The sequence below is a fragment of the Musa acuminata genome, chromosome BXJ2-7, assembly GCF_036884655.1.
Source record: "Musa acuminata AAA Group cultivar baxijiao chromosome BXJ2-7, Cavendish_Baxijiao_AAA, whole genome shotgun sequence".
NCBI lineage: Eukaryota > Viridiplantae > Streptophyta > Magnoliopsida > Zingiberales > Musaceae > Musa > Musa acuminata.
The window spans coordinates 32,404,211-32,427,158 of NC_088344.1; the positions used below are offsets into that span (position 1 = coordinate 32,404,211).

General features: G+C 40.9%; 4 protein-coding genes across 6 annotated transcripts; 2 read left to right on the forward strand and 2 right to left on the reverse strand.

The window, feature by feature from the left end:
• The first annotated feature begins 1,099 nt into the window (after nt 1–1,099).
• On the forward strand, nt 1,100–3,308 carry LOC135617619 (RING-H2 finger protein ATL47-like). The gene has a single exon (XM_065118028.1). The coding sequence runs from the start codon at nt 1,972–1,974 to the stop codon at nt 3,109–3,111; it is 1,140 nt and encodes a 379-aa protein (XP_064974100.1). The 5' UTR covers nt 1,100–1,971; the 3' UTR covers nt 3,112–3,308.
• Nucleotides 3,309–5,486: 2,178 nt separating this feature from the next.
• LOC135617620 (uncharacterized) lies at nt 5,487–11,237 on the forward strand. Of its 2 annotated transcripts, XR_010488791.1 has the most exons (6): nt 5,487–6,540; nt 8,391–8,495; nt 9,262–9,517; nt 10,244–10,321; nt 10,515–10,940; nt 11,076–11,237. XR_010488791.1 is itself a non-coding variant. In XM_065118030.1 (5 exons), the coding sequence occupies exons 1-5, from the start codon at nt 6,436–6,438 to the stop codon at nt 10,655–10,657; spliced, it is 687 nt and encodes a 228-aa protein (XP_064974102.1). In that variant the 5' UTR covers nt 5,487–6,435; the 3' UTR covers nt 10,658–11,045. The 2 variants fall into 2 exon arrangements, 1 of the variants encoding a protein (XP_064974102.1); XM_065118030.1 differs by lacking the exon at nt 11,076–11,237 and having other exon boundaries at nt 10,515–11,045.
• A 63-nt stretch (nt 11,238–11,300) lies between these two features.
• On the reverse strand, nt 11,301–19,261 carry LOC135617618 (potassium transporter 6-like). 2 transcript variants are annotated; one of them, XM_065118027.1, is made up of 9 exons: nt 18,827–19,261; nt 17,949–18,414; nt 17,777–17,830; nt 16,555–16,815; nt 16,430–16,482; nt 15,718–15,841; nt 15,367–15,621; nt 13,634–14,040; nt 11,301–13,467 (listed from the first exon to the last, which is right to left on the reverse strand). In XM_065118027.1, exons 1-9 carry the CDS (start codon nt 18,863–18,865, stop codon nt 12,835–12,837), a joined length of 2,292 nt encoding a protein of 763 aa, XP_064974099.1. In that variant the 5' UTR covers nt 18,866–19,261; the 3' UTR covers nt 11,301–12,834. The 2 variants fall into 2 exon arrangements, with proteins under 2 accessions (XP_064974099.1, XP_064974098.1); XM_065118026.1 differs by having other exon boundaries at nt 17,925–18,414; nt 18,827–19,255.
• LOC135616401 (uncharacterized) lies at nt 11,548–11,985 on the reverse strand. Its single transcript, XM_065115592.1, has one exon. It carries the CDS (start codon nt 11,983–11,985, stop codon nt 11,548–11,550), a length of 438 nt encoding a protein of 145 aa, XP_064971664.1.
• Nucleotides 19,262–22,948: the final 3,687 nt, after the last annotated feature.

Consider the following 22,948-nt stretch of genomic DNA (forward strand, 5'->3'; position numbering starts at 1 on the left):
GTGGGTGCAGATAATGATGCAGCACTCAGGGAAAGTTAATCATGTGGGAAGTTTCCATGAGAGAGAGAGAGAGAGAGAGAGAGAGAGAGAGAGAGAGAGAGAGAGAGAGAGAGAGAGAGAGAGATCATATGGCTGTGGGTCTGAAACCCAGAGATGATAAGAGACACCACTCACAAGATGGGGACACTAGTTGAGTTGGATGGCATGTAGAAGGTCTCAATTGGTGGACTTAAATCATCCACTTATTCTAAGAAGAAGAAGATGATGAAGAAGAAGAAGAAGAAAGCATGGGTTGGGCTGACCAAAGCTTTCTTGACCCAAACTACCATTATCCTTATGTCCAAACTCACAACTCATGATCTTCTAATTCTATTTCTGTTTCTTATAAACTTAACTGTGACCAATTGGAGCAAATTCCGAATTAGTTCGAAATTTTCTTTAGAAATTCTTTGATCTTTGATTATTCCTATCAGAAATAAGTTGTTCCTTTCCAAAACCTGATCATGTTACAATTTGTATCTCTTGCTTGCACTATATTTCATTTTTCACATCATAGATATATATATAAGATTATGCAAGGATCATAATCTAAGAATGATTTCCATAATAAGACCACCACAGAATTAAGAGAGAGCATTTCTTTAGCAAACTATTCCTTGCACAAAAAGAGATCCCCTCACTGCCTGAATACTCTTGCAGTGCTTGTCTTTTCAGGTTCATTCTGCAGCAAAGATGTCTCGGCTTCTATCAGCAATTTAGCACGCAACCTTATAATGGACAAATTCTTCCACATCTATTTTCTGGTTGTTAATAACCTGTGTGTCAGATTTTTCTTTTTCTGGGGAGATCCATCAGACAAGGAATTCATAGTCTGACATCTTTAAGGTACTTGTGCAGTACAATCTTAATGCATTTATACAGATATTTCACTCTCATGACCAAAAGAAAAGGTAGATGTTCTGCATCCTCTTCCTGTTCATGTTCAGATGCATGATGATGCACACATTACAGTCTAACTAGAAACCACTACATCAGGTTACTTTCCATTCAGTGTGGCCTGATCACCTTCTTCCATGCTTGGACTAAACTTGGGTCACATGATTCAAAGCTTGCTTCCAAGTAATGCTGCAGTAGGGTGCAGAAGCTGCAAACAGAGCTCAAAGCAATCCAATGGAGAAGCAACCTCTGTACTTTAAGCCACAGATCCTGTTTTCTAGAGGAAGTTTACTGGATGCCCATAATGAGCCCAAATCCAACTCCCATCTGCTGAAGCAAACAAATGGAATGTGACAGAATTTGATCTCCAATTGGAGTTACAGCAATGATCTAGAGAGTTGGGTTATGGAGACTGGAGAAAGTTTCAGCAAAATTCCACCTTGGGCTTTGGAGTGCAGATTACTTGTAATAGCACAAAAGGGTGCAGGGAAGTTAACAATGGAACCAGAGAGCAAAACACCAAACCCACCAAATCAAAGTATGTCCACACTTGCAAGTGGAGGACACACCCCACACAGGAGGCAAGCCACCAGTACAACAAGCTGCTCTCTTTCCTTTCCCTTCCCCATGTATTTTCTTGGTGTCCAAGTGGGCCAAATGGGAGTAACATTTGTTACTTCTCTTTGCTACTGGTACAGCTGAAGAAGACATGGGGATGGGATTGGGTGGATCTGTAGTTTTGTGTGGTGTCCTCCTTCCTTGTTTGATCTTGTTCTTGATCCCTCTTCTTGTCTGGTAATTTCCTGGTTTAAGGGAAAAAGACGGCCTTGATGGTTTCCCTTCCTGCTGCTTCTTCCTCCTCCTCCTTCTTATCCTTCTCTGGGTGCATGTGATCTGGACTTGGTTTGGAACCAGGAAAGCTTCCTTCTTTTGGCCAAGCTACCTCCTTTTCGTGACCTAGAGTCCCAGATTTGCTGTGAAGCTCCAAGTTTGCTCGCCGCTCCGTCAGATGACTCGCGGGTCTGCTCCGAGTCCATGAGGAAGGAGATGGTTGCCACACCTTACCAGTCCTCCGGGCCTCACTGGCTTCTTACCCAGGTCAAGAACAGGGGTGGAGCTTCCTCATCTCACCATTCCCCTCGTCTTGGTGCCTTGAGCCGGGACTCCATCCCGTTCCAGCCATCTCCAACAGCAACAGCTGCAGCAGCAGCAGCATCCTCCCCAACCAGCAGGATAAGCCCCGCAGTCCTCTTCACCATTGTCATCCTTGCGGCCCTCTTCTTCATCTCTGGCCTCCTCCACCTCTTGGTCAGGTTTCTCCTCAGGAAGCGGCCGCCGTCCTCCTCCATCTCCTCCTCCCCCCACTCCAACGCCCACGCCCGCCGCCGCCGCAACGCCGACCTCCCGGGCCCCGGCACGCTCCAGCGCCAGCTCCAGCAGCTGTTCCACCTCCACGACTCGGGCCTCGACCAGGCCTTCATCGACGCGCTGCCGCTCTTCCTCTACAAGGAGATCCTTGGCTCCAAAGAGCCGTTCGACTGCGCCGTCTGCCTATGTGAATTCGCCCCCGACGACAAGCTCCGGCTGCTGCCCGTCTGCGGCCATGCTTTTCACCTCGGCTGCATCGACACATGGCTGCTCTCCAACTCCACCTGCCCGCTCTGCCGGGGAGCCATATTCGTGCAGGGGCTGGCCATCGAGAATCCCATGTATGGGTTCGACGATTACAGGGAGGAGGATGAGGAGGAATTCTCCGGGGACCAGGAAGCGGAAACCGATGAGCGAATGTTCTCTGTCAAGCTTGGGAAGTTCAAGAAGCTGAGCACTGGAGCCAGTGACGGTGCTGTCGACGATGGCAGCAGCATGGGTGAGAGTAAAGTAACCAGAGAGATAGGGGAGACTAGCAGTAGCAACTTGGATGCCAGGAGGTGCTTCTCCATGGGCTCTTATCAGTATGTGGTGTCTGATGCCAGTCTCCAGGTGGCTTTTACAGGTTCCACCATGAACGGCGATGGCAGGGGAAGAAGGGTCAATGCTATGAGCAGAGATGAGAGCTTTTCTGTGTCCAAGATCTGGCAGTGGTCTGATAAGAAGGGGAAGTTCCCAGTGTGTTCAGATTCTGCTCCTTTGGATGGGCACTTGCCATGGATCAGGCCAAGCTTGGAGGATGCATGAACCATGGCTGTCCTGTGATAAATCCTGTCCTCCTTTAATGATGGCTTCTCAGAACTCCATCTTTCTTTTGCTTCTCTTCCATTTCATCTACTTCAACTCTTTTATATTCTTTTAACATGCAGTGAAGAGGTATATGATGCTAACCTTATGTTGTAGTGATGCAGATATCTTGTGTTATTCAAGCTTAAATTCTTCTACTGTTCCATTTCTTGAAGGCTTAAGAAACACATCTAATTGTCAAGCCTGCAGAGAACATCTGAAGCTACTGTAGCTTCAGAACTGTGCTCAGCTTCCATAGACGTTAGATAGTCACAAACCTCGGTTTAGGATGCTTCTCTGGTCAAGTAGCATCTCCTGCAATCAATGTCTTCTAGTAGATGGGCAATTATGCTCCTGTTTTTGTTGTCTCTCCTTTCCCATAGGATGATGGAGAATCCCAAGGACTTGGCCATGGATTCAGTTGATGGATGTTCCTTATCTAAAGAGATTGTGTTAGTTCTGCCATTGCTGTAGGTTTCTTGGATTTTTGTCTTCAGTAGTTGTCCTGTCAATTAACCCAGAGGGTCTGTCGAAGACACTAAATCCAACAACTCATTCCAATGATCTTTGGGGATGTATATAGGATGATCATTGAGTCAATACACTATTTATATAGATATAGATATATGTTTTGATCGTTCTAAAGCAAAAAAAAAAATCTAACTGGAAGCTTGAAGACCGATGTTTCGTGCTATTATTTCTACCGAAAAATAAGATTTCGCTATTGATCGTGCCTGACATCTGAAGAATAACATGTGTTTATGCTTTTAAAGATAAAGTTTCATACTCCATTTTGGACATACTGCCATGATCAAATCTGAATTACTTCAAGTAGGTCTTCAGGGCTTCAGACTGTTTCTTCTACAGTAAATGTTGCTTTGCATTTAACCAAAGCCTTCAACATCATCTCGATTATACACTCTCATTATATATGAATAAGTTTGTGTTTGTGCTTTGATGTAACTTTTAAGACTTCTTGTAGTGGTAATGATCTTTTAGAAGTCAGATGGAGTACAGTTGAAGGGATTCTCATGCTGAAAGATTTGGAATGTCAACATCTCTGAAGGGTATTTTGTTCTGAACCCATATATTTCACCTTTTATCTTGTCACTCTTGAATCTTACAACTGACAATCTATTTACTGTGACTGTTTCAGCAAAGAATTTAATGGGGCAGCAACAAACAAACAAAATCAATTTAATTGGATATTCAAGCTAATGCATGCAAACAATCAATGAATGACTGCCCATTTGGTTTTGTTCTGAGGTTGATATGGTTGTGTTGGAATCTAGTCTTTTACTGAGTGATTGGATGAGACAGAGGAGGGTGAGAAAATGTATACATCCATCTGTGAGTTTCAGAGTGCAGATTACAACTTTGAACTCAGCAGTAAAACAACTGAAGAGTCATAACAACTGTGTTGGGAGTAATGTAAGATGATGGAAAGAGTTTTTCCAACCCCCTGAAGTTGATTTCAGATTGGCAGTGCCATTTTTTGTCTCTTGTTTGCATGTGTATGGAAAATCTGTGAATCAACAACTACAAATGCTACTCTTATCAGGCTTTTTATGTTTTCCAGGTCCAAGCTCTTATGAATTCTGACACTGCAAACTGTAAGCCAAGAAAAAGGATTATAATTGAGGCCTCTGCACCACCAGCAAGCAATGTAAGCCAATCAAAGGACAGTGCGTCTGATGTTGTCTGCATTCACCTCCAAAGAACTGACAAGAACAAAAGGAGGACCATCCAACATGGCTCTCTGCTGCCTATGGCCACTGTGTGAGACTTGGTTCCAGTTAAGGAAGAATCTAATGTATTCAGTGTCATCATCACCTTTCCCTTCCACTGGCTATAAATTCTTTAGGATTTTGTTATTGACTCAAAAAAAAAAAAAATCTGTCTATTTACCTTTTTTATTTTTATTTTTTTTTCATGTGGACATTACAAGTTGTCTCCTTTTAAGTGCTCATCTTTTTGATCTATTGTGTAAAATCTTGATTTTTTTTAGATATTTAATTTTATTTATATGTTCTCGGAATTTATGTTTTTGGTAATAATTGTTTAGACAAAATCAATTAAGTTCGAAAAAACTTGACTTATTTTTAAGTGTTTATAAAGATTTTTTAAATTTATGTGAACAATATATTGTGACAATAGAGGGTAATAACAACAACAATGTACCAAAAAAAAAAAAAAAAAAGGATCACTTACGGTTCATTGCACCCTGCGCGAATCTAAAAGCCATAGCTGTCGCGTTCTGATCCGTTCCTTTTATTAGAGGTTTGGACTCTACTTCGGGCGGCCCATATGAGAACTGGGCCGAACGGGAAAACCCTATTCTCAACGGGCCGGGTAGTGGATCGAGGAACGATCCCTGGCCGGCTCCGGATCCGCTCTCGTCAAGCGGGCGACGGGGTGGGGATTCTGCTCAGGTGATCGGCGCCCTTTCTTCTTCTTTGGAATCGATCGCATCCTTTTTCGATCGTGTTGATTGATTGTTCTTGTTCTTGATCGTGTTTTTCTCTTGCCGGTTCCTTTGAAGATCGGGATCTGGTTTTCTATCTTGCTATTGTTCGATCGCCTTTCCTCGGTTGATCACCGTTTCTTGTCCTGTTATTGTCGCCTTCGATGAAATCTTTGATCTGACTGCGTCCCAAATCAAAATATTCGTGGGCGGAGTCGGACCGGGCACATGTTCCGTTGTCTTCACTCGATTGTACTTCTTGTAGGCTGGATCTTGTTCTTGTGCTCGATCGTGTTTGTTCTTGCCGGTTCCTTTGAAGCGCTGGATCCAGATCTCCATCTTGCTATTGCTTGATCGCCTTGCTTCAGTGGATCTGTGAATTAGCAGGGTTTTTGGGTTGATCGGCCTTTCTTGTTCCGTTATTGTCGTCGTCGATGAAATCCTTGATCTGACCGCATCCCAATTCGAAATATTCGGGACCGAACCGTACCGGGTACATCTTCCGTTCTTTTCACATGTTTGTTCTTCTTGTTGGCTGAATATTGTTCTTGTGCTCGATCGTGTTTGTTCTTGCCGGTTCCTTTGGAGATCTGGATCCACTTCTCCATCTTGTTATTTCTTGATCGCCTTGCCTCGGAGGTCTGAGGGCGTCCCGATTCAAAATATTCCGGACCGAAGCGGTTCGGTTCATTAAGTTTCCTCCGCGGCCAAAGAGGTGCGGCATTCTAGGTTTTAGGTTCGACGTTGTCTGTCATCCTGAGCCCCTGTTCTTGATCTCTCATCGCGATCGAGCGGCGAGTTCTTGGCGCGGAGGCGGAGTCATGAAGGAGGGGGAGGAGCAGCAGGGGGGCCCCCAGTCGCCGCCCAGCAGTGTTGGTGTCGATGGCGCCGCTGTCGACTCAGCGATGCCATCATCCGATCTCAAAGTATGTCCTTTCTATCTGCTCCTATCTCATTATTTATGCATTTCCATGTTCATGGACATCAAAATCGTGGTGAGGAATTTTCCGCCCCTGGAGTTAAGAGAAGACTTCGATTCCGAATCACTTATGGATTTGATTTGTTCTGTTTCTTGAATTCTTGATCGTTTTGGTTACCGAAAGAGAGTGCTTTTCATTCTATTAGGCAGGTTGGTTCAAGTTACTATGGCTTACAAGGGGAACTTACCTGTTCCTTGGTGATTCTGACCGGATACATGATAGCTATGCTATATTTGTAGATTTACACTTATGCGGATTTGTAGTTAAGTGGAGATTTTTATGGTAACAATAGTTACTTTTTAGATTGGGAAATGATTTTTGATAGTGTTCTATTTGTCCAAATAAAAGGAAAAAAAAGAAAAAGGAGTTTATGTTTGGCCGGGATACTGATCTTTTGCTGTACTGAGAAGATAAACTGTGGACCATTGCTCTAGGCTCCTCCAGCCTGTGTGAAGGATGAATGTAAATTTTGATTACGAATATCCTTTTTTAGCAACCTTGCTATCCTTAAAGTAGGTCTGAATCTCTGCTTGTCTTTTTGGGAATTTGTTTTTATGCAAGACTCTTTTAGATAAAGGCTAAGAGGTGCTGCACAATATACTCAATCATAGCTGCAGCTATTTCTAACCTTTAGTCAAAAGGTGAAACAAATTCAAATCTTAGCTGATTCAACCTATCAAAATAAATTAACAATGACACTGAATTAGGTAAGTTATATACTGAAGTCATTGTTTGATTAGAACACAAGGACCCACTTCAACTAAAATTTTATTTCAATTGAGCCTAGGTCTAGAAAATATGATGTGGTTAAATTGAATTGCAATTGTGAAGAATGTTGAGCAAATCCACTCTTCCATATTTGTGCTTGATAAGGTGCTTCTTATTGACATCTGATTTTTGGGAGATCTGAATGAAGAAGCTTTCATATTCCATGGGTTGTGACAAAGGCATTATTTTGCTTTTCTGAGTTGATTGTGTGCTATTGTGTAATGGATATGGCTGCATGAAACAACTATATAGCTGCTGCATGCCTGCATATTAAGATAGTCAGGAAAGCAGGTTTAATGGTCAAACTTTATTTATTTGTCACTTAAAAAATGTCAGCAAAAAGAAGAATTTATTTTAAGGATCTTGTTGTGGATACCTTGACAATAGAGCAGTCTTAGATGGCTAAAAGCTTAACCCATAACTTGTTACATCAGTTTCAACTTCCTTTGGAGCTCATGCACATCCAACACTGCTATTAATACTCATTGCAGCTACAACACCCATAGGGGATGCTAGATAAGCAATGATCAGTAGCTGCAACATTAGAAAATAAATGTCAAAAATGAGATTTTTGATTCAAGCCATTATTAGCGAACTCCATCATAAAAGGTGGAACAGCCAGCAATATGGATTATATCAGATAGAGTACAAAAATAAACAAGAAGAAAAAGGGGATTTGAGTTTGAAGAGGGCATCCACAGTCTCAAACTTGCCCTTTTGTGTTCTCTGCCTATATGGATATCAGATATGTGAGGCTTCTAAGGGAAAGTGAATTGAGATGTCAAACTTGTAGGTAGAAAATCCAGGCTGCTTTTGTTTCTCCCATGCACCATCTTCTGTTTATTATATTATTACTGCTGAATACGTGGAAGAGTTTCCAGATTAGCAAAATATTTTTAGATGTACTACACTGCTGAATACGGGGAAGAGTTTTGCAATAGAGTGGTCATAACTGTGGAATTGATATTTGAAAGAATTCTTTTGAGATGCATATTTTCCAATGGTTTAATACATTGTTTCATATTCAGGAAAGTCGAAAACTGCCTGGAACAGTTAATTGGGGTACAGCAACTATTGTTGGAGTATTTGCAGGACTGCTATATGGTGGAAGCAAAGAGGCTTCTGCATCTGTGGTAAGCGTTTTTTTTGGGGAAAAAGTTTGGTTTATATTGTTTGTCTTATTTCTCATTAGAGAACCACTTACTATACCTTCACTGTATTGTATGCTTCACTGGGGACCCCTTTTTTAAACAGCATATATGCTTTATCGGTCAAGCTGACAACTCGTTTTGACTACTGATTTCTGGGACTTAGTTGGAAAACTCATTAATTGTTAAAAATATATCTTGATAAGAAATTTGTATCTGTTAGGGGCTAATATCTTAGATTTTGCTCTACAAGTCCTTTATGAACTCAGATAGGTTGATGGTTTCGTCTGCATGGTAGCATTGTGAACTCGAGACTGAGGAGGGCTGTGGTCCCAACTTGATCAGAACTTAGGATTTCTATTGCCTTGTATCTTATTCTTGACTAGGATTATCTATCATATGGAATGAATATACGGCACGCTTCGTTATATTACTAATTTCATTGAAAAACGAGCTCATTCATTTTGTTTCTCTTCTTTTTGTCATGCATTATCACATTTATGGGAATCTTTGCCTTTATCATTGTAGCAAGTTTCATGCACGTCTATTTTTGCAATTATTTAAATGCTGGGGTCTGGCCTATTACATTTTGCCAAACAAGATCAACCAAAAGCAAGCAAAGCAACGGCATTGTGAAATTGCTTTGGAAGTCAGGGGTATAGCAGTATAGGTGTGTTGATGTAAGAAGCTGGTTTTTTATAACTTAACTGCCCCTTTTCTATTGATTGGTAAGCATATTCTATCTTGTCAGAGCAAGGATGCAGAAGTTATGTTGAAGCTTGGGAGTACTCCAGACAAGCGTGAACAGTACAGAATAATGAGAGATGCAATGGAGAAAAGATTCATCCGCGTAGCTCGTGGTTCAATTGTTGGTGGTGTTCGCCTTGGCATGTTCACTGCAGCATTTTATGGCTTGCAAAATCTCCTGGCTGAAAAGCGTGGTGTGCATGATGTGTATAATGTGGCTGGTGCTGGTTCTGCAACTGCTGCAATGTTTGGTCTTATAAGTGAGACAATTTGACTATTTTCTTCTGTGTTTTACCTACATCTGTCTGATCAAAGAATGGTTTTCCTTGACAATGAAGTAGCTTATTTTTCCTACAAGAGATTATTTTACATAGGATGCTCTGAATTATTTTCTGCCCACTAGTAATACTAAAAAAATTTGATCATGTAAACAAGAAGAATTGATTTTGCCTCTATATTTAATCAATTAATATTCTCTTTGTTTCCATTACCTTATTTGACAAGTGTATCTTTATTTACTTTGAATGTTGCCTGACTTTAAATCTATACTTCTTAAGGCTGTGGTATCATGATATTGCACATGTGCAAGCAATATATGCATTATTTATTTATTGCTAATGTTTTAAACTATTAATTGCTCGATAACACAGACTACGGCATCCAATGATGATATGCATATAGTATTCTGGATTTCTGGATGACTGACTAATTTATCAACCAACTGTTTCAGATTTTTCTCAGACACCAAATTATTGATGACTTCAGCATCTGTAGTCACCAACTATATTAGTAGATTGATTCATGTTTTGATATGTAACTCTTATGCTTGTCATCCTTTTAACACACAAAACGTTATACCAATTAGTCTTATCAATTAAGTATCTTAATTATTCTGTATATGAATTGTAGAGAAGATTAGGAATGGTTAGTGGGTGTGTTATCAGCTAGCAATCAAATTTTTAACTCATATTGTTCTGTAATATCAGTGCCAGGTTCCTTGACGTGGCGTGCTAGGAATGTGTTGCTTGGTTCAGTCCTGGGAGCTGGAATTTGTTTCCCTTTAGGTAATATAAATCTGTTGACTCGTTTTAGATTGTGATATGGCTTATGATTATAACCTAGCTTGCATTCTGTTACTTCTATCGATAACAATGAAAGATATTTACCACCTTATCACGTCTCTGCGCTTTTGTAGACTTAATACTTTATGATGTTTAACGTGAGACACAATGTTGATTCATTGTTTTACTTTGCAAGGTTGGGTACATCTGAAGCTGATGGAGAAGGCAAATGAAGAGAGATTAAATTCTAAACCTTCTGATCTGGATGAGGAGGAAGAGACCAATAGAAGCCGTGTTGGTGCTGCCATAGAGAGGCTTGAGGGGAACCTACGCCGGTAGCAGTTATCTATTACCTTGTGGAAGGGAAAAATAAAGCAGACCAGGAGGAAATAAGCAGGCAGATAAGGCTCAGCTGAGCAACAGAAGAATTTACTGGTTTTCTTGACCTTGCGCTGTGCGAGACAGTATGGTTGATCCAGAATTTTCACTGATTTCTTCAGGAGTAATGATTCTTTGCTCAAACCAAATCTGTGTGTGGTAACCACAAACTACTTGGTTTCCATACACGGAAGGCCAAGGCCTTTGAGCCATCATGGATAGATGTTGTCTCGGTAAACAAATGGTAATGTAATCACTTTCCCACAAGATCAGGATGTTCTTGACATTAATATTGTTTTTGTTGTGATGATGCTAAATAGAGTATAAGAATATTGGTTTCTGGTTTTAACTGTCGTCGTTTGTTGATGTTCCAATCCAGGAAGGTTGACTTTGATTTGCTGTAACCTACGGCAAATCTGCATGAGTTTTAATGCCCTTTTTAGGGAACAGTAAAGCTTGGATATATTTCTGGTTTGGCATTGGGGTTAGAAGCGGGCGGCACCGAGTTGGCATCCACGGCAACCCATTCGGTATACATGAGGTTGACCAGAAGTAACGAAGTAGTTATACACATTGTATTAAAGAATTTTAAGCAACCAATACATGCCACAAAGCCATAACCTTCCTAGTTTCATAAATATTATATCAGAACAAAAAGCAACAAGTCGACGCTGTATCGTACGGTTTCTACCACACCAACAATAACAGGACCAGCCAAGGCCAGCCAAAAGGAATAGGAACATAAAGACTGGACGACACCACCAAGCCGATCGACCAACAGGTAACAAAAAGGAAGCCCAATCCGATTACGCTAACGTGCGTTGACCACCCTTTCCAGGTCAAAGAACACCTCAGCGCCCGCTGGCGGCTGGCGGCGGCGGGGCCGGGGCAGCGAAGCGGGCAGAGAAGTCGCGGTGGTCGTCGTATCCCCCCTCGGGGCTGTCGCCGCCCTGGCCCTCGTCGAAGTTGAGGGCGTAGCTCAACGGGTCGTACTGGAACCTCGCCAGCCCCCCCGCCGCCCTCCCCCTGTTAGGGTTCCGCCCGAACCGCCGGAGGAAGGTCTTCCACCTCGGCCCGGCCACCAGCTCCGACCACTCCCTCCCCTTCATCATCAGCGCCCTCAACCCCGCGCCGCTCCACCACCGGCGACGCTCGTCCCCTCCCTCGGCGGGCGCCGGCGCCTGGATCCGCTCCCAGGGGCTCGAGAAGGGGAAGCAGCAGCAGTACTGCCGGCGATCGGACCCGGCCGACGGATCATCGAACGGGTCGATGTTGGCGTCCACCTCCATGTGGCGAATCGAATGGATTGGCTGATTGAGATACAGAAAATTGAGACTGAATGAATTCGCCTCCCCTGTCAAAGAGGACAGAGAGGACGACGGCAATAAATATCGTCTATTATAACGGTTTCGGAGGCAATGTAACGTTACAACTAAAAGATCTTGTCACGGGTGTAAGACATGTCGCGGCTGTCACGAGGCGTGTTGTTGGACGCCACACCTACCGGGCCTACGGGGCACGATCATGTTCGATGTCGCGCCTAACGCCGCCGCTTCACTCACGACTCAAGGACGTGGTGCGTGCGCCACATCATCCCCCTATCGTAACTCGAGCAGTGACCCGAAGCGGCGGGCTTCACTCATATTGGTCGTCGTTTCTCCAAGTCTCTGGACGCATTAAAGAGAACGAATCCTTTTCCCAGTCTGCTTCCTTCATGCAAACCACGCGACGGAAAACACGACCTGTGGAATCCAAGCAAAAGAATACTGTTCTTACTGTTCTATTAAACCCCTGTTAACTCCTAAATCTGAAATTATCACTGAGCTAATGAACTCTTTCAAGATCATTCGAATTATGATCACAACATGCATCATATCATACAGTGACTTGAACAAGAGAGAAGATTTCTCATTTGAGCTGTGATGAGTATATATATATACATATATGTACATAACAAAACATATCTCCTCATTTGTACAATGGTACTTCAGGGGAACTACAACTTCATCTGTAAAATCTACCATCCTGCTAAAACTACTACTCTTTCTTGATTTATCATCACTATACCATGAGAAGCAACATGATCATCTACAGTTCACATGACAAAATAAAATAAAATTGGAAACACATGAGGAAGCTCAGACATGGTAGACCATTGCGACCTCCAAAGTCGAAGCATGAGGGATGCTGAAAGCATACATGTGGCCCCTGCAGTTTCTCCGCAAGAACTCATACCCAAGATCGATCGCCAGCCGCTTGATGAGGCTCGACCCGCTCTTTGCTCTCATGTACTCGTGCCCGAGTATGAAGGCCATTCCTGCCTCCCTTGCTTCCAGCAGCTCTTGCAACTCTTCCTTCGCCTCTTCCTTTATTTTCGGGCTCCTGGGCAAGAGAAACCTCACTTGTTTCTTTGGTACTATCACAGGCGAGAGTATCTCCCTCGAGGCTGATGGGCCTGGCGCATCTTCAGCTTCAACTTTCTCCTCGCGGATCCTCAAACCTGTCCCGACGACTGTCATTTGGCCATCATCCTTATCGGTTTCTTCAGCCAGACCGCTGGGCTTTGATCCTTCGGACCGGATGAACTCAGCAATGCTGCAAACAAGATCCCTCTCGAACTCCAAGTCATCTTTTTGTATGTCTTGGTACCCGTATCGGACGATGACCCTGTAAAGCCTGTATTCCTTTGGGCCAACCCGACCGACTAGGAATCGTTCTTGGGGGTCGACGTACGGCATTGGCACTGATTTAATGCAAAGGAAGACAACGACCTGAGCCAGAAGAAATTTAAGAATGGCTTGATATATTACGTAATATCAAAATGTATTGATAAAGTGAAAATGCAGACATATATTTGATCTACTACCACCATAGTCACAAGTATTTAGACCACCTAAAATTGATATGTAAAATGTAAAAAAGATTACTCGGTAATACCTGGTGAAATGCAGGCAAGTTGGTGACGAAGTGGGAGAAGATGGCTGGGATTCCTGATACGAGCTCAGTGTGTATGAGGCCAATGCCTCGCACACGTACAAAGCCTAGGGTAGGGCCGAGGCTTAGAAGCCAATTGATGGAAACCTTGTTCTCAACATCAAACTCGTACTTCTTTATGGTCCCATAATGCCAGATGTACATGATGATCATAAAAACGATGCACAGTGCGAGAGGAAACCAAGCTCCTTCAAGGAACTTGATTAAAGATGCCGAGAAGTAGAGCGCCTCAATTGAACCAAAGAAAAGAATGAAGCATGCAGCCAGAAAGATGCTTTGATGCCAACAGAGGACAATTACGAGGAACATCAAGCAGGTGGTGACCAGCATGACAGACATGACTGCTAACCCTGTTGCAAAAGATGATAAATCAAAAAATTAGCAAATTGAAAAGGTTGCTTTGCATATGAATCATCTCGATAGACATCATGCACATAAAGTAAAATAAAGTATTAATCATATGCTACAAGCTTCTGATGGCTACTATCATTACCACATCAATATCCAGCTACATTACACTATTGTCAGGTAATTTAGGTACCACTGTTAGTTGATGACTCATCCTTTTTCTTTCTATTCCTATTTTGCATGCTGAAAGCAAGCAGAAGTGACAGAAAGGCAGCAAAAGCTGTAAACCAAGATACTGCACTCTTGGAAAGTACAACGGAAGCGAACAAGCACTACAAGACCAGAGGTGGCAATGACACAATGGATCTAGAAATTATGAATATAATAGCATGATAACCACATTCGATTATTTATACAACATGGAAATTGGAATGATAGAGAATGACACACAATAAAATGGATTCTATAGCACCATATAGGATTAAAATGCAATAAAATGGATTAAAATGCAATAAGAAAACAAACAAAAAACAAAAACAACAAGAACAGCAGCATGATGCTCAACTTAAAATGGCCTAGTAAATCAGCCGAGCCACCAATCAACCTTTGCTGATCCTAGACACCCCGATTTCTCAAGCTCATATGATCTTTTTTATCCTAATTGGTCCCTGCCAATGCTGAATAATACCAGACTAATCTTGGCTAATACCATGAGTTGATCTCAAGGGATCTCTGGAGTCCAACCAATTATAACCAATTAACCAGGATTGTTAATCCCGGCCAACCTGAAATCAAATTATTTTACTTTAATCATTCTTATCGAAACCTGAAGACACGCCACCAAGTATGCTTTTCTGTGGTCAAAAAAACACTTAATATAAAGATAAACACTTTCCAACAAAGAAAATACTCATTAAACAAGAGACCAGCCGTCGCTTCTAACAAATGGTCAAACATATGTTGATCCCTACAGACATCTTCAAACTTCATTTTAATTTAAGAATTTGCAATAATCATTACCAAAAGACGATATATAGATTTCCAAATTTTGTTGTGGAAGATTTTGGATACAAAAATTACATGATCTAGATGAACAGGCACATTAATTTTAATATTATAAGACCACTTGCCCATGATGAAAGTACAAAATCTATATCAAAAGATGGGTGGAATATGAACAACTCCAAAAGGCATAAGTAGGAAAACATAAAGAATATACCAGTGTGGGAACAGAAAAAAATTTCAGAGAGATAAAACCAAAAGGGTTGGAACACCTAACATGAGAATGGCAAGTAATAGTTGTTTGATACTTTATATGAATGTAATACCTGATGCGTTGCCCAGGAGCTTTGTGTCTCTAAATCCAACAGTGACAGCTAAGCAAAGTGCCATCAAAATCCAGTTGATCTCTGGGATGTATATCTGACCATGTATTTTGGATGATGTATGCACTATCTTCACCCTAGGAAAGCATCCCAAGGCAGAGCACTGTTTAATGATTGAGAAAGTACCCGTAATAACTGCTTGGCTTCCCACCACAGCAGCAAGAATAGCAATTGCCAGGACTGGCCATCTTATCCTCTCTATCAAAGAAAATTACAAGTGAATCATGCAAAATCAAGCATTACGATGATTACTGATCCCGAGAGCAATTTCAACCTAACATAGAAGGTAACTACCTGGTACAGATACATAAAATCCAATTCGGTAATCAGTTTGGATGATGTGATGCTGAGAGAGATAAGCAGCTTGTCCCATATAAGCCAGGAGCAAGGATGGGTATACCACAGAAGTAAAGGCAATCTGTACAAGTGTCGTTTCATTAGAGAGCTAGAGTGGGTGACCCAGGCCACAAATCACTTTGAGCAAGATTATTAAAGCAATTTTTATTAGAATAATCTAAAACGCAGCATTCTATCTTGATACCATATAATGATAAAGTATTATGTAGGATGGAAAATAAGGTGTTACAACCACCACATATCAAGATTGCATCATTTTAACATATTTCAACAAAAAATAAATTAGTTAACAGCAGAATCTTATGATCAACTCGGTTGTGATCATTTTGGCTGGCATAGGGCACAAGGTTCTACCCAATATAGCCTTAAGCCAGTGCACTTCAATCCCATTTAATTTTTAACTCTTCTTAGTTAAATACTATATACTTTTCTCAATCCAATTTTTTTCCATTATTCTAGATCATAATGAGTAAAAAATCACCATACGCCATAAACCAGAAACGTCTGATGGTCTACAAAATCAAGCAAGCAATGTTTCACCACTCAAGTAAAATCAAGAACATTATGAGAAGGAAACAAACTTATAGAATTAACAAACATGCATGTTCACCAACAATAATCCAGATCCATTCTCTCTTTTTTCCTGTACCTTTATTGACAACGGTGAGAAATGTCCCAGATCAGCAAACATAGCTTCGGAACCTACAATAAAGTAGAGAATGTAGATTCAAGCATAACAAGATTTATTTCCACAAATGAGCAACTTCGACAAACCTGTTATGCATAGCAGAATTCCACCCAGTGACATCCAGCCTCCTCTTTGGGTCTTCTTCAAGAAGTTGTACATATAAAAGGGGGAGAAGGCCCGATATACACGTGGATTCCAATAGAATATATTGTACACACCAATGACGCTAATGCATAATAGCCAGAGCATAACAATTGGCGCAAACAGGAACCCTAGTCGGTGAGTACCATAATGTTGCAAAGCAAACAAGCAGACCAATATGAGACATGCGATAGGAACCTCGACATCTGGAAATTGAGAACTGATATATCAGAAAAAGTATTTAACATCAACAACTAAGAAAACAATGACCAAATAGCCAGTGTATAAAAACCACCTCGATTAGTTTACCACTGAAGATTACATAGCAACTACTTTCCAGTCGCATTAGAGATTCGAGAACATTTTTCTCTATTATGATATATTAGCTAATTAACTAATTTACTACTAGAATACACAGTAATAGTTACTTCCAATCTCATTAGAACTTAATACTTCACTAGCATAAATATCATATAGCTACTAGATGCAAGTGTTTTAAGTATTGCTACATTTCAACGAGCCATAGACTGCTTTATCGTACAGTAGATGGGGAAAGGATGAGCATAATGGATGAAAGATTTCAACTTTAAAAGTTAAGGAGAAATATATGGAGTAGCAACTGAGATGGTACAAGCTTGTCTAATGATAATCTTAGAAGGCTATAAGCTGCTATGTTATATTTAACATCGTTAACTTTAGATAGCACGATGAGAATAATATACTCTAGGTCAATAACAAACATTATGGAAAAGCTCAAGGTCTCAAACAAATGGACGTGATTAGACAAAATTCCAGTGAAAAAAGAAGTTTATTGTTGATTAATAATAAAACAGCAATATGCATCAGATTATTCTAACGAAAACATAATAGGTGAACCATAAAAAACAAAAAAATTGGAAAAAAAACATAACGAGTCTTTTCTAATTGATACAGAAATTATATGACAAGAAATACTGTTGAATTTTGCAGCCATAGATGATTAGTCAGAAGGCAAAGAACTTGTGTGCCAATTTCATCCACAGCCTAAACACAGTATGATAAATAAGAAGTTACACAGAGAAGAGAAGAGCACTATCCAATGGCAGCTACATCTGTCCATCTACATCTAGTTCTTGTAAACATAGCATCTGTGTAAAAAATATCTGTATTACAGAATAATTTCCTTACATTTGTGATGTTCCTTGGACATAGCAAGCTCAAGTCCTGAGACTGCCGAGAAAACTGTCGATGTCAAAGACAATATCAGATCAAAGAAGCGAACAAATTTACCACTAAAAGAATAAAAAAAAAAAGAAGACAGGGAACAAGGTACAACCAGAGATTGCAGGAGTGAGGATACCATCAGCAATAACCATGCAAGTGCCAATCAATGCAAGAATCAGCAGCATAAGCTGCAGCGCATGATGCTTCTCCAGTAGTCTCTTCACAATCGATGCAGCAGCACCACCACCAGAGGCAGTACTATCTTTTTTCTTATAGGCTGAGAGCTCCACATCAACTAGCTGGCCACTTGGCAAGAAACCAAAGCTCCCGTGGCGGCACAGGAGCGAGTAGAGAGCAAATGTGCCACCTTCACCATTGTCGTCAGCTCGGAGCACTACGAAGACATACTTGAGGAGAGGGATGAGGGTGAGGGTCCAGAAAACAAAGGAGAGCACGCCGTAGATCTCGTCATTGCTCTCCGTGTGCTCGATATCATCGGCGAAGGTGCTCTTGTAGACGTACAGTGGCGAAGTGCTGAGGTCCCCATAGACTACTCCGAGGCTTTGGTAGGCCAGCATCAGAACTGACCTCCAAGATTGTTTCTGCAATCCAAAAGGGAAACAAAATCTTCCTCCTTTGAACACAAAATCCCCTCAAAATCTGAACTTTCAATATGAACTAATCAAATTATACAATCCAAAGCATTTATGTTAGCTTAAAACCAACGAAAAACTTAAAAATCTTAACTTCAACAATGGGAGAGAAAAGTCTGTAAACCAATTAGAACTCCCAACTCGGAAGCAGGAATCCATTACAAACATCAAAATCCAGAGCTTAACGTAAAAGAAGTAGGCAAACTACCACAGATAACAGAAGCTCTATCGCGTCCTACGAGTCGCAATCCCTAGAAACCAACTCTTATGTCCAAACTTTGGTACAAGAAAAAAAATGAGAACTTTCGACATCACAATCTTAAAAATCTAGACTTTAATCCGGAAGCAAACGCCAACCCACCTTGATAGTTCGGGAACGCTGTCCCCTTTCGAGATCCATTGCCAAGCGAGCACAACCTCACACACCCATGGTTATTTTTCCCACGGCAGTCGAAGCTGCAGAAGAGATGCACAGTAGCAGACAAAAGGGATTAGGCTTCAATTCTTTATGCAGATGCGAGAAGGTGGCAAATGGGAGTAAGCTTGAGAATCCAAGGGCGGATATATCGAAGAAGGAAACACTGAGGGATTAGGAGGAGATTAGAATATTATTATTACAGCCCTGTTAGCTCTACTTCTTTGGGCTCTGCTGTTCTTGCTCCTCTTCAGCCACAAGACTTTTTTGTCCTATTAATAAACAGAAAAAAAAGTCTCTCTTTTTTTTTTTTCTCTGGGAGCTTCTCAAACCTCAACACAAAGTAGGAGAGAGATAGAGAGAGAGATAGAGAGAGAAAGAGAGAGAGGGAGGGAGGTGGATGGTTTGGTGGCCAATTGAGGTGAGGGAAACAGAGGGATTAAGCTGAAAAAGGCAGTGGTTTTACTTGTGGGGGTGATGAAAGGGAGAGATTATAGGCCAAGGTGTTTGTTTATGAAGGAAAGGTGATAGCTTGGTGCTCCTTTTGGTGCAAGTGGGAATTGACTTATCAAAGGGACAAATGCCCCTGACATCACCCAAACAAAGGAGGGATGACCACTACCTGCTTGCCTTTTGGTTTGAACAAATCAATATCCATTCCACACCTTTTGATTTGTCTAATCAATCATCAACCTCCTAAAGACTACAAGTAAATTGCAGCCACCTTTTTTTCCTTTCTCTGCAAGAAACTGGGATTTATTGGATGACACATCTCACATGACTTTTTGTGGTTTGAATCATAAATCTCTGTAAAGGTGGATTAAGGGAAATGAATCTTTCCAGGAGCAAAAAAGACAAGTACAAGTTTCCTTTGTGACCAAGTGAATTTTATTTAAGAATATCCATAGATTGCATATGTTGGAAAGCTTGTAGAGGTTAGATTATATCAATTAATTTGTCATTTTAGCATGTGAATCAATTTCTATATCTTTAATATTAAGTTGTCATCCATGGATGCACTCTTTGTTTGTGGTGTTAATGTACAGAAGAAGACCAAGAAGAACAGCAAGATGGAAATAGTCAATTTAGGGGGTTTTGCTATTCATTTGAATTATAATCTCGGTAATCATATTTTCAACAGAGAATCAAATCCAATTCCCATCATATTCTCAGTACAGACCAAAAAAAGGGAGCAATTTGAGTCTGCATTGTGGTGTTCTTCATGAGCTAAATTAAACCTTTAAGAGACATGATACACCTAATCTCATTTCCTTTTTCTAAAGCACATCCTGTGTCTTTGGTTTAGCACATGATTTGAAAACAGTGGAAGAACACAAATCAAATTATGCTTCCATTGGATTTCTATAGTGTGGAGACTTGGATTTAACATTAAACAACTTCCAACAGCTACTTTGAACTTGATAGGGTCATCATATTGTCTCTTTAGATAACTCCAATTGACAGGTGCTTCAAGCCAACAAAAACAAGAGTGAGATACACTGTCAAGTAACCTAACCTATACCTATGAACAAGTTGACATTTGTAATTCTTGTTACCTAATAATAATTAGCCCCACAGAATATTTTTTGACTGCTTTAATACTCAAAACAGTTCCTACAGAAAAGCCATGGTCTTATCAGTTGGGTGAGAATGATGTGATTACTGATAGGATGTCAGTGGATAGCATAAATATTTGGTTGGCTGTCTACCCACCAATCCAAGAGGGAACTATGGATTGTTCTCATTATATTCTTGTCTACATTTATCCAATCTTACACCTTGAAAAGATAATTAGAGAAATAATATAGTAACAGGACATCTATCGAGCTAAAAAAGCTGTGTATATATATGAATCTACCAATCTTTTCTTGTGGCCAATAGCTAATACACAGAATTTTCTGCAGTGGACAAGCTTATCTGAGTTCAGCTTTTGTGAATCGGATGGGTGGCTTTGTATTCTTTCAAGCTGAGTCTTTGAATCATTCCTTTGTTTCAACTGGTTAAGTAAAAAGTTGCAGGATAAGCTCAGGCCACTAAACAAATCCACCACCAGATCTGAAGAAAGGGTGCAGTAGTAAGCCTGCCTGCATGCGCACTAAACACCATTAGGTTAGTCTTCAAGAAACTTTTGTTGCTGCTTTTGTCTTTATTTTAGTATATGCTGTGTGTGTGTGTGTTTGGGTTTTGATGTATTGTGTCTAATACATGGATCCATTAACATCCATCCTTTGAAACCTTATGGATCATTTGGTAGTATAGTTCTTGCAGGTTCTTTACTGCTAATTCTCAGAAAGCTCTATAGACAAGTCACATGATATGTAGAGCAGCTTAGTTTAAGGTCATCATCTGCAGACATGGAGTTTTGAGGATTCGGATCCATGCATGCATCTGATCCATATCACTGCCATGAAAACTGGATGTTAGCTAATGTCCAATGATAAGAGATCATTTGGTTTATCATTCATACGGTCCGTATCCGTACGGTTTTGTCCTTTGTGAATTCTAAAAAATATCTTTAAGAGTAAGAAAGACCTAACGAACTTATGAGTCATTGATTCTGATACTCCTCAATCAATATGAGATTAAATGATCTTATCATCGAGCATAGTCAATTGCACGAGCCAAGAAAGTCGAACTAAGAATCAAATATCTTCTTTGGGGCATCGATTTTCTCCAACAAATGTGACCTTTCGAACAGTGACTTCTCATGTTACAGTGACTTGAAACCAACAGCATTTCTTCCTCCACAGGCATCTCTTTTTTTGTTTCTGGAAGGGCTCTACAAACATCTCTTTGGGTCTTGAAGAAATAATAAGGGAGTATTCTTCAGTGTTTTAATGCATATATTTATATAGTCAACTCTGTGATTAGGTCAAACTGAGACCTCCCTGCCCAGGCCTTCATCTTCTCAACTTGCATGTCTGCTAAAGCAGAAGCCAACTATGGCTCTCCTCTTGCAACCCACCACATGACATCCACTGGTTTCAGACTCTTCAGCCATGGCTTCACTCTGTGAGGTCTATTGCCTCCATCTGGTGGGACCTCCCTGCCATGCTCAAGATGACCTCATGCAGAGAGTTCCTTCCCCATACCCATACCCCAGCATGGCCACTGCAGGTCCTCCAGCCTTTACATCACAAAAGAGGACAAGAGAGCTTCTTGCACTTGACCCATTTAGGCTTCTGTAACATCAAGCTCCTCTGGTGGGCCATCCCAGTGGAGGGACCTACACAGCCATGTCTCCATTTGCTTGGTGGCTGCCAAGTGTTGCAGGTGATCAATGTCCAGCTGCCATAATCAACAATGGTGGCCACCAACCATGCCATATGATGATTGGGTTTGGTGCTAACTACAAGAAGGAAATTAGGTTCTTGTCCATAATTTGGCCTCCCTTTGATTAAGCCTATAGAAAGCCATCAATTCTAGTGGTGAAAAATAATATCCATGCATCATCAATCATGAATTGACTAATTCTTTATGCCTTTTTTTTTTTTTTTTTGGGCTAGACCATCATCATCATCATCATCATAGTCAAACAATCAATCAAGATATAAAATATATTTATAATATTATAAAAAAATATATAATATAGTGAAAAAGATAATAGACATATTCTTCATCATTATATTATCATAAATAAATTTTTTTAAATATATATATAATAAATTTGAGACTCAAACGATTCCATTAATCGATCGATCTGATCTAAGTTTTGCGACTATGATCATGAGTCACTCATCGATCGAACCATGCATGAGCCTCATCTTATCTATCGTCAACCGACAGAGGATCGACGGTTCATTTTAGGTCTGAATCGATGGCGGGTCTCCTCTTCCTTGTGTATCTACGTAGTCTCCTATGACTGCTTGATAAGAGACCACGTTTATCCACTTGGAAGAACGGCTCCTGTACGGTCTAGTTTGACTCCGTCGCAATTAGCTGGCTCTATATAGATTTTATTGCGCAGGATCTGCCGACAGATCCACTTAGATTCCGTCATCCACCACGACGACCTCTCATTTGTCGGCTGTCCTCATCACGCATCCGATGGCGGAAGCAAAGCACCCA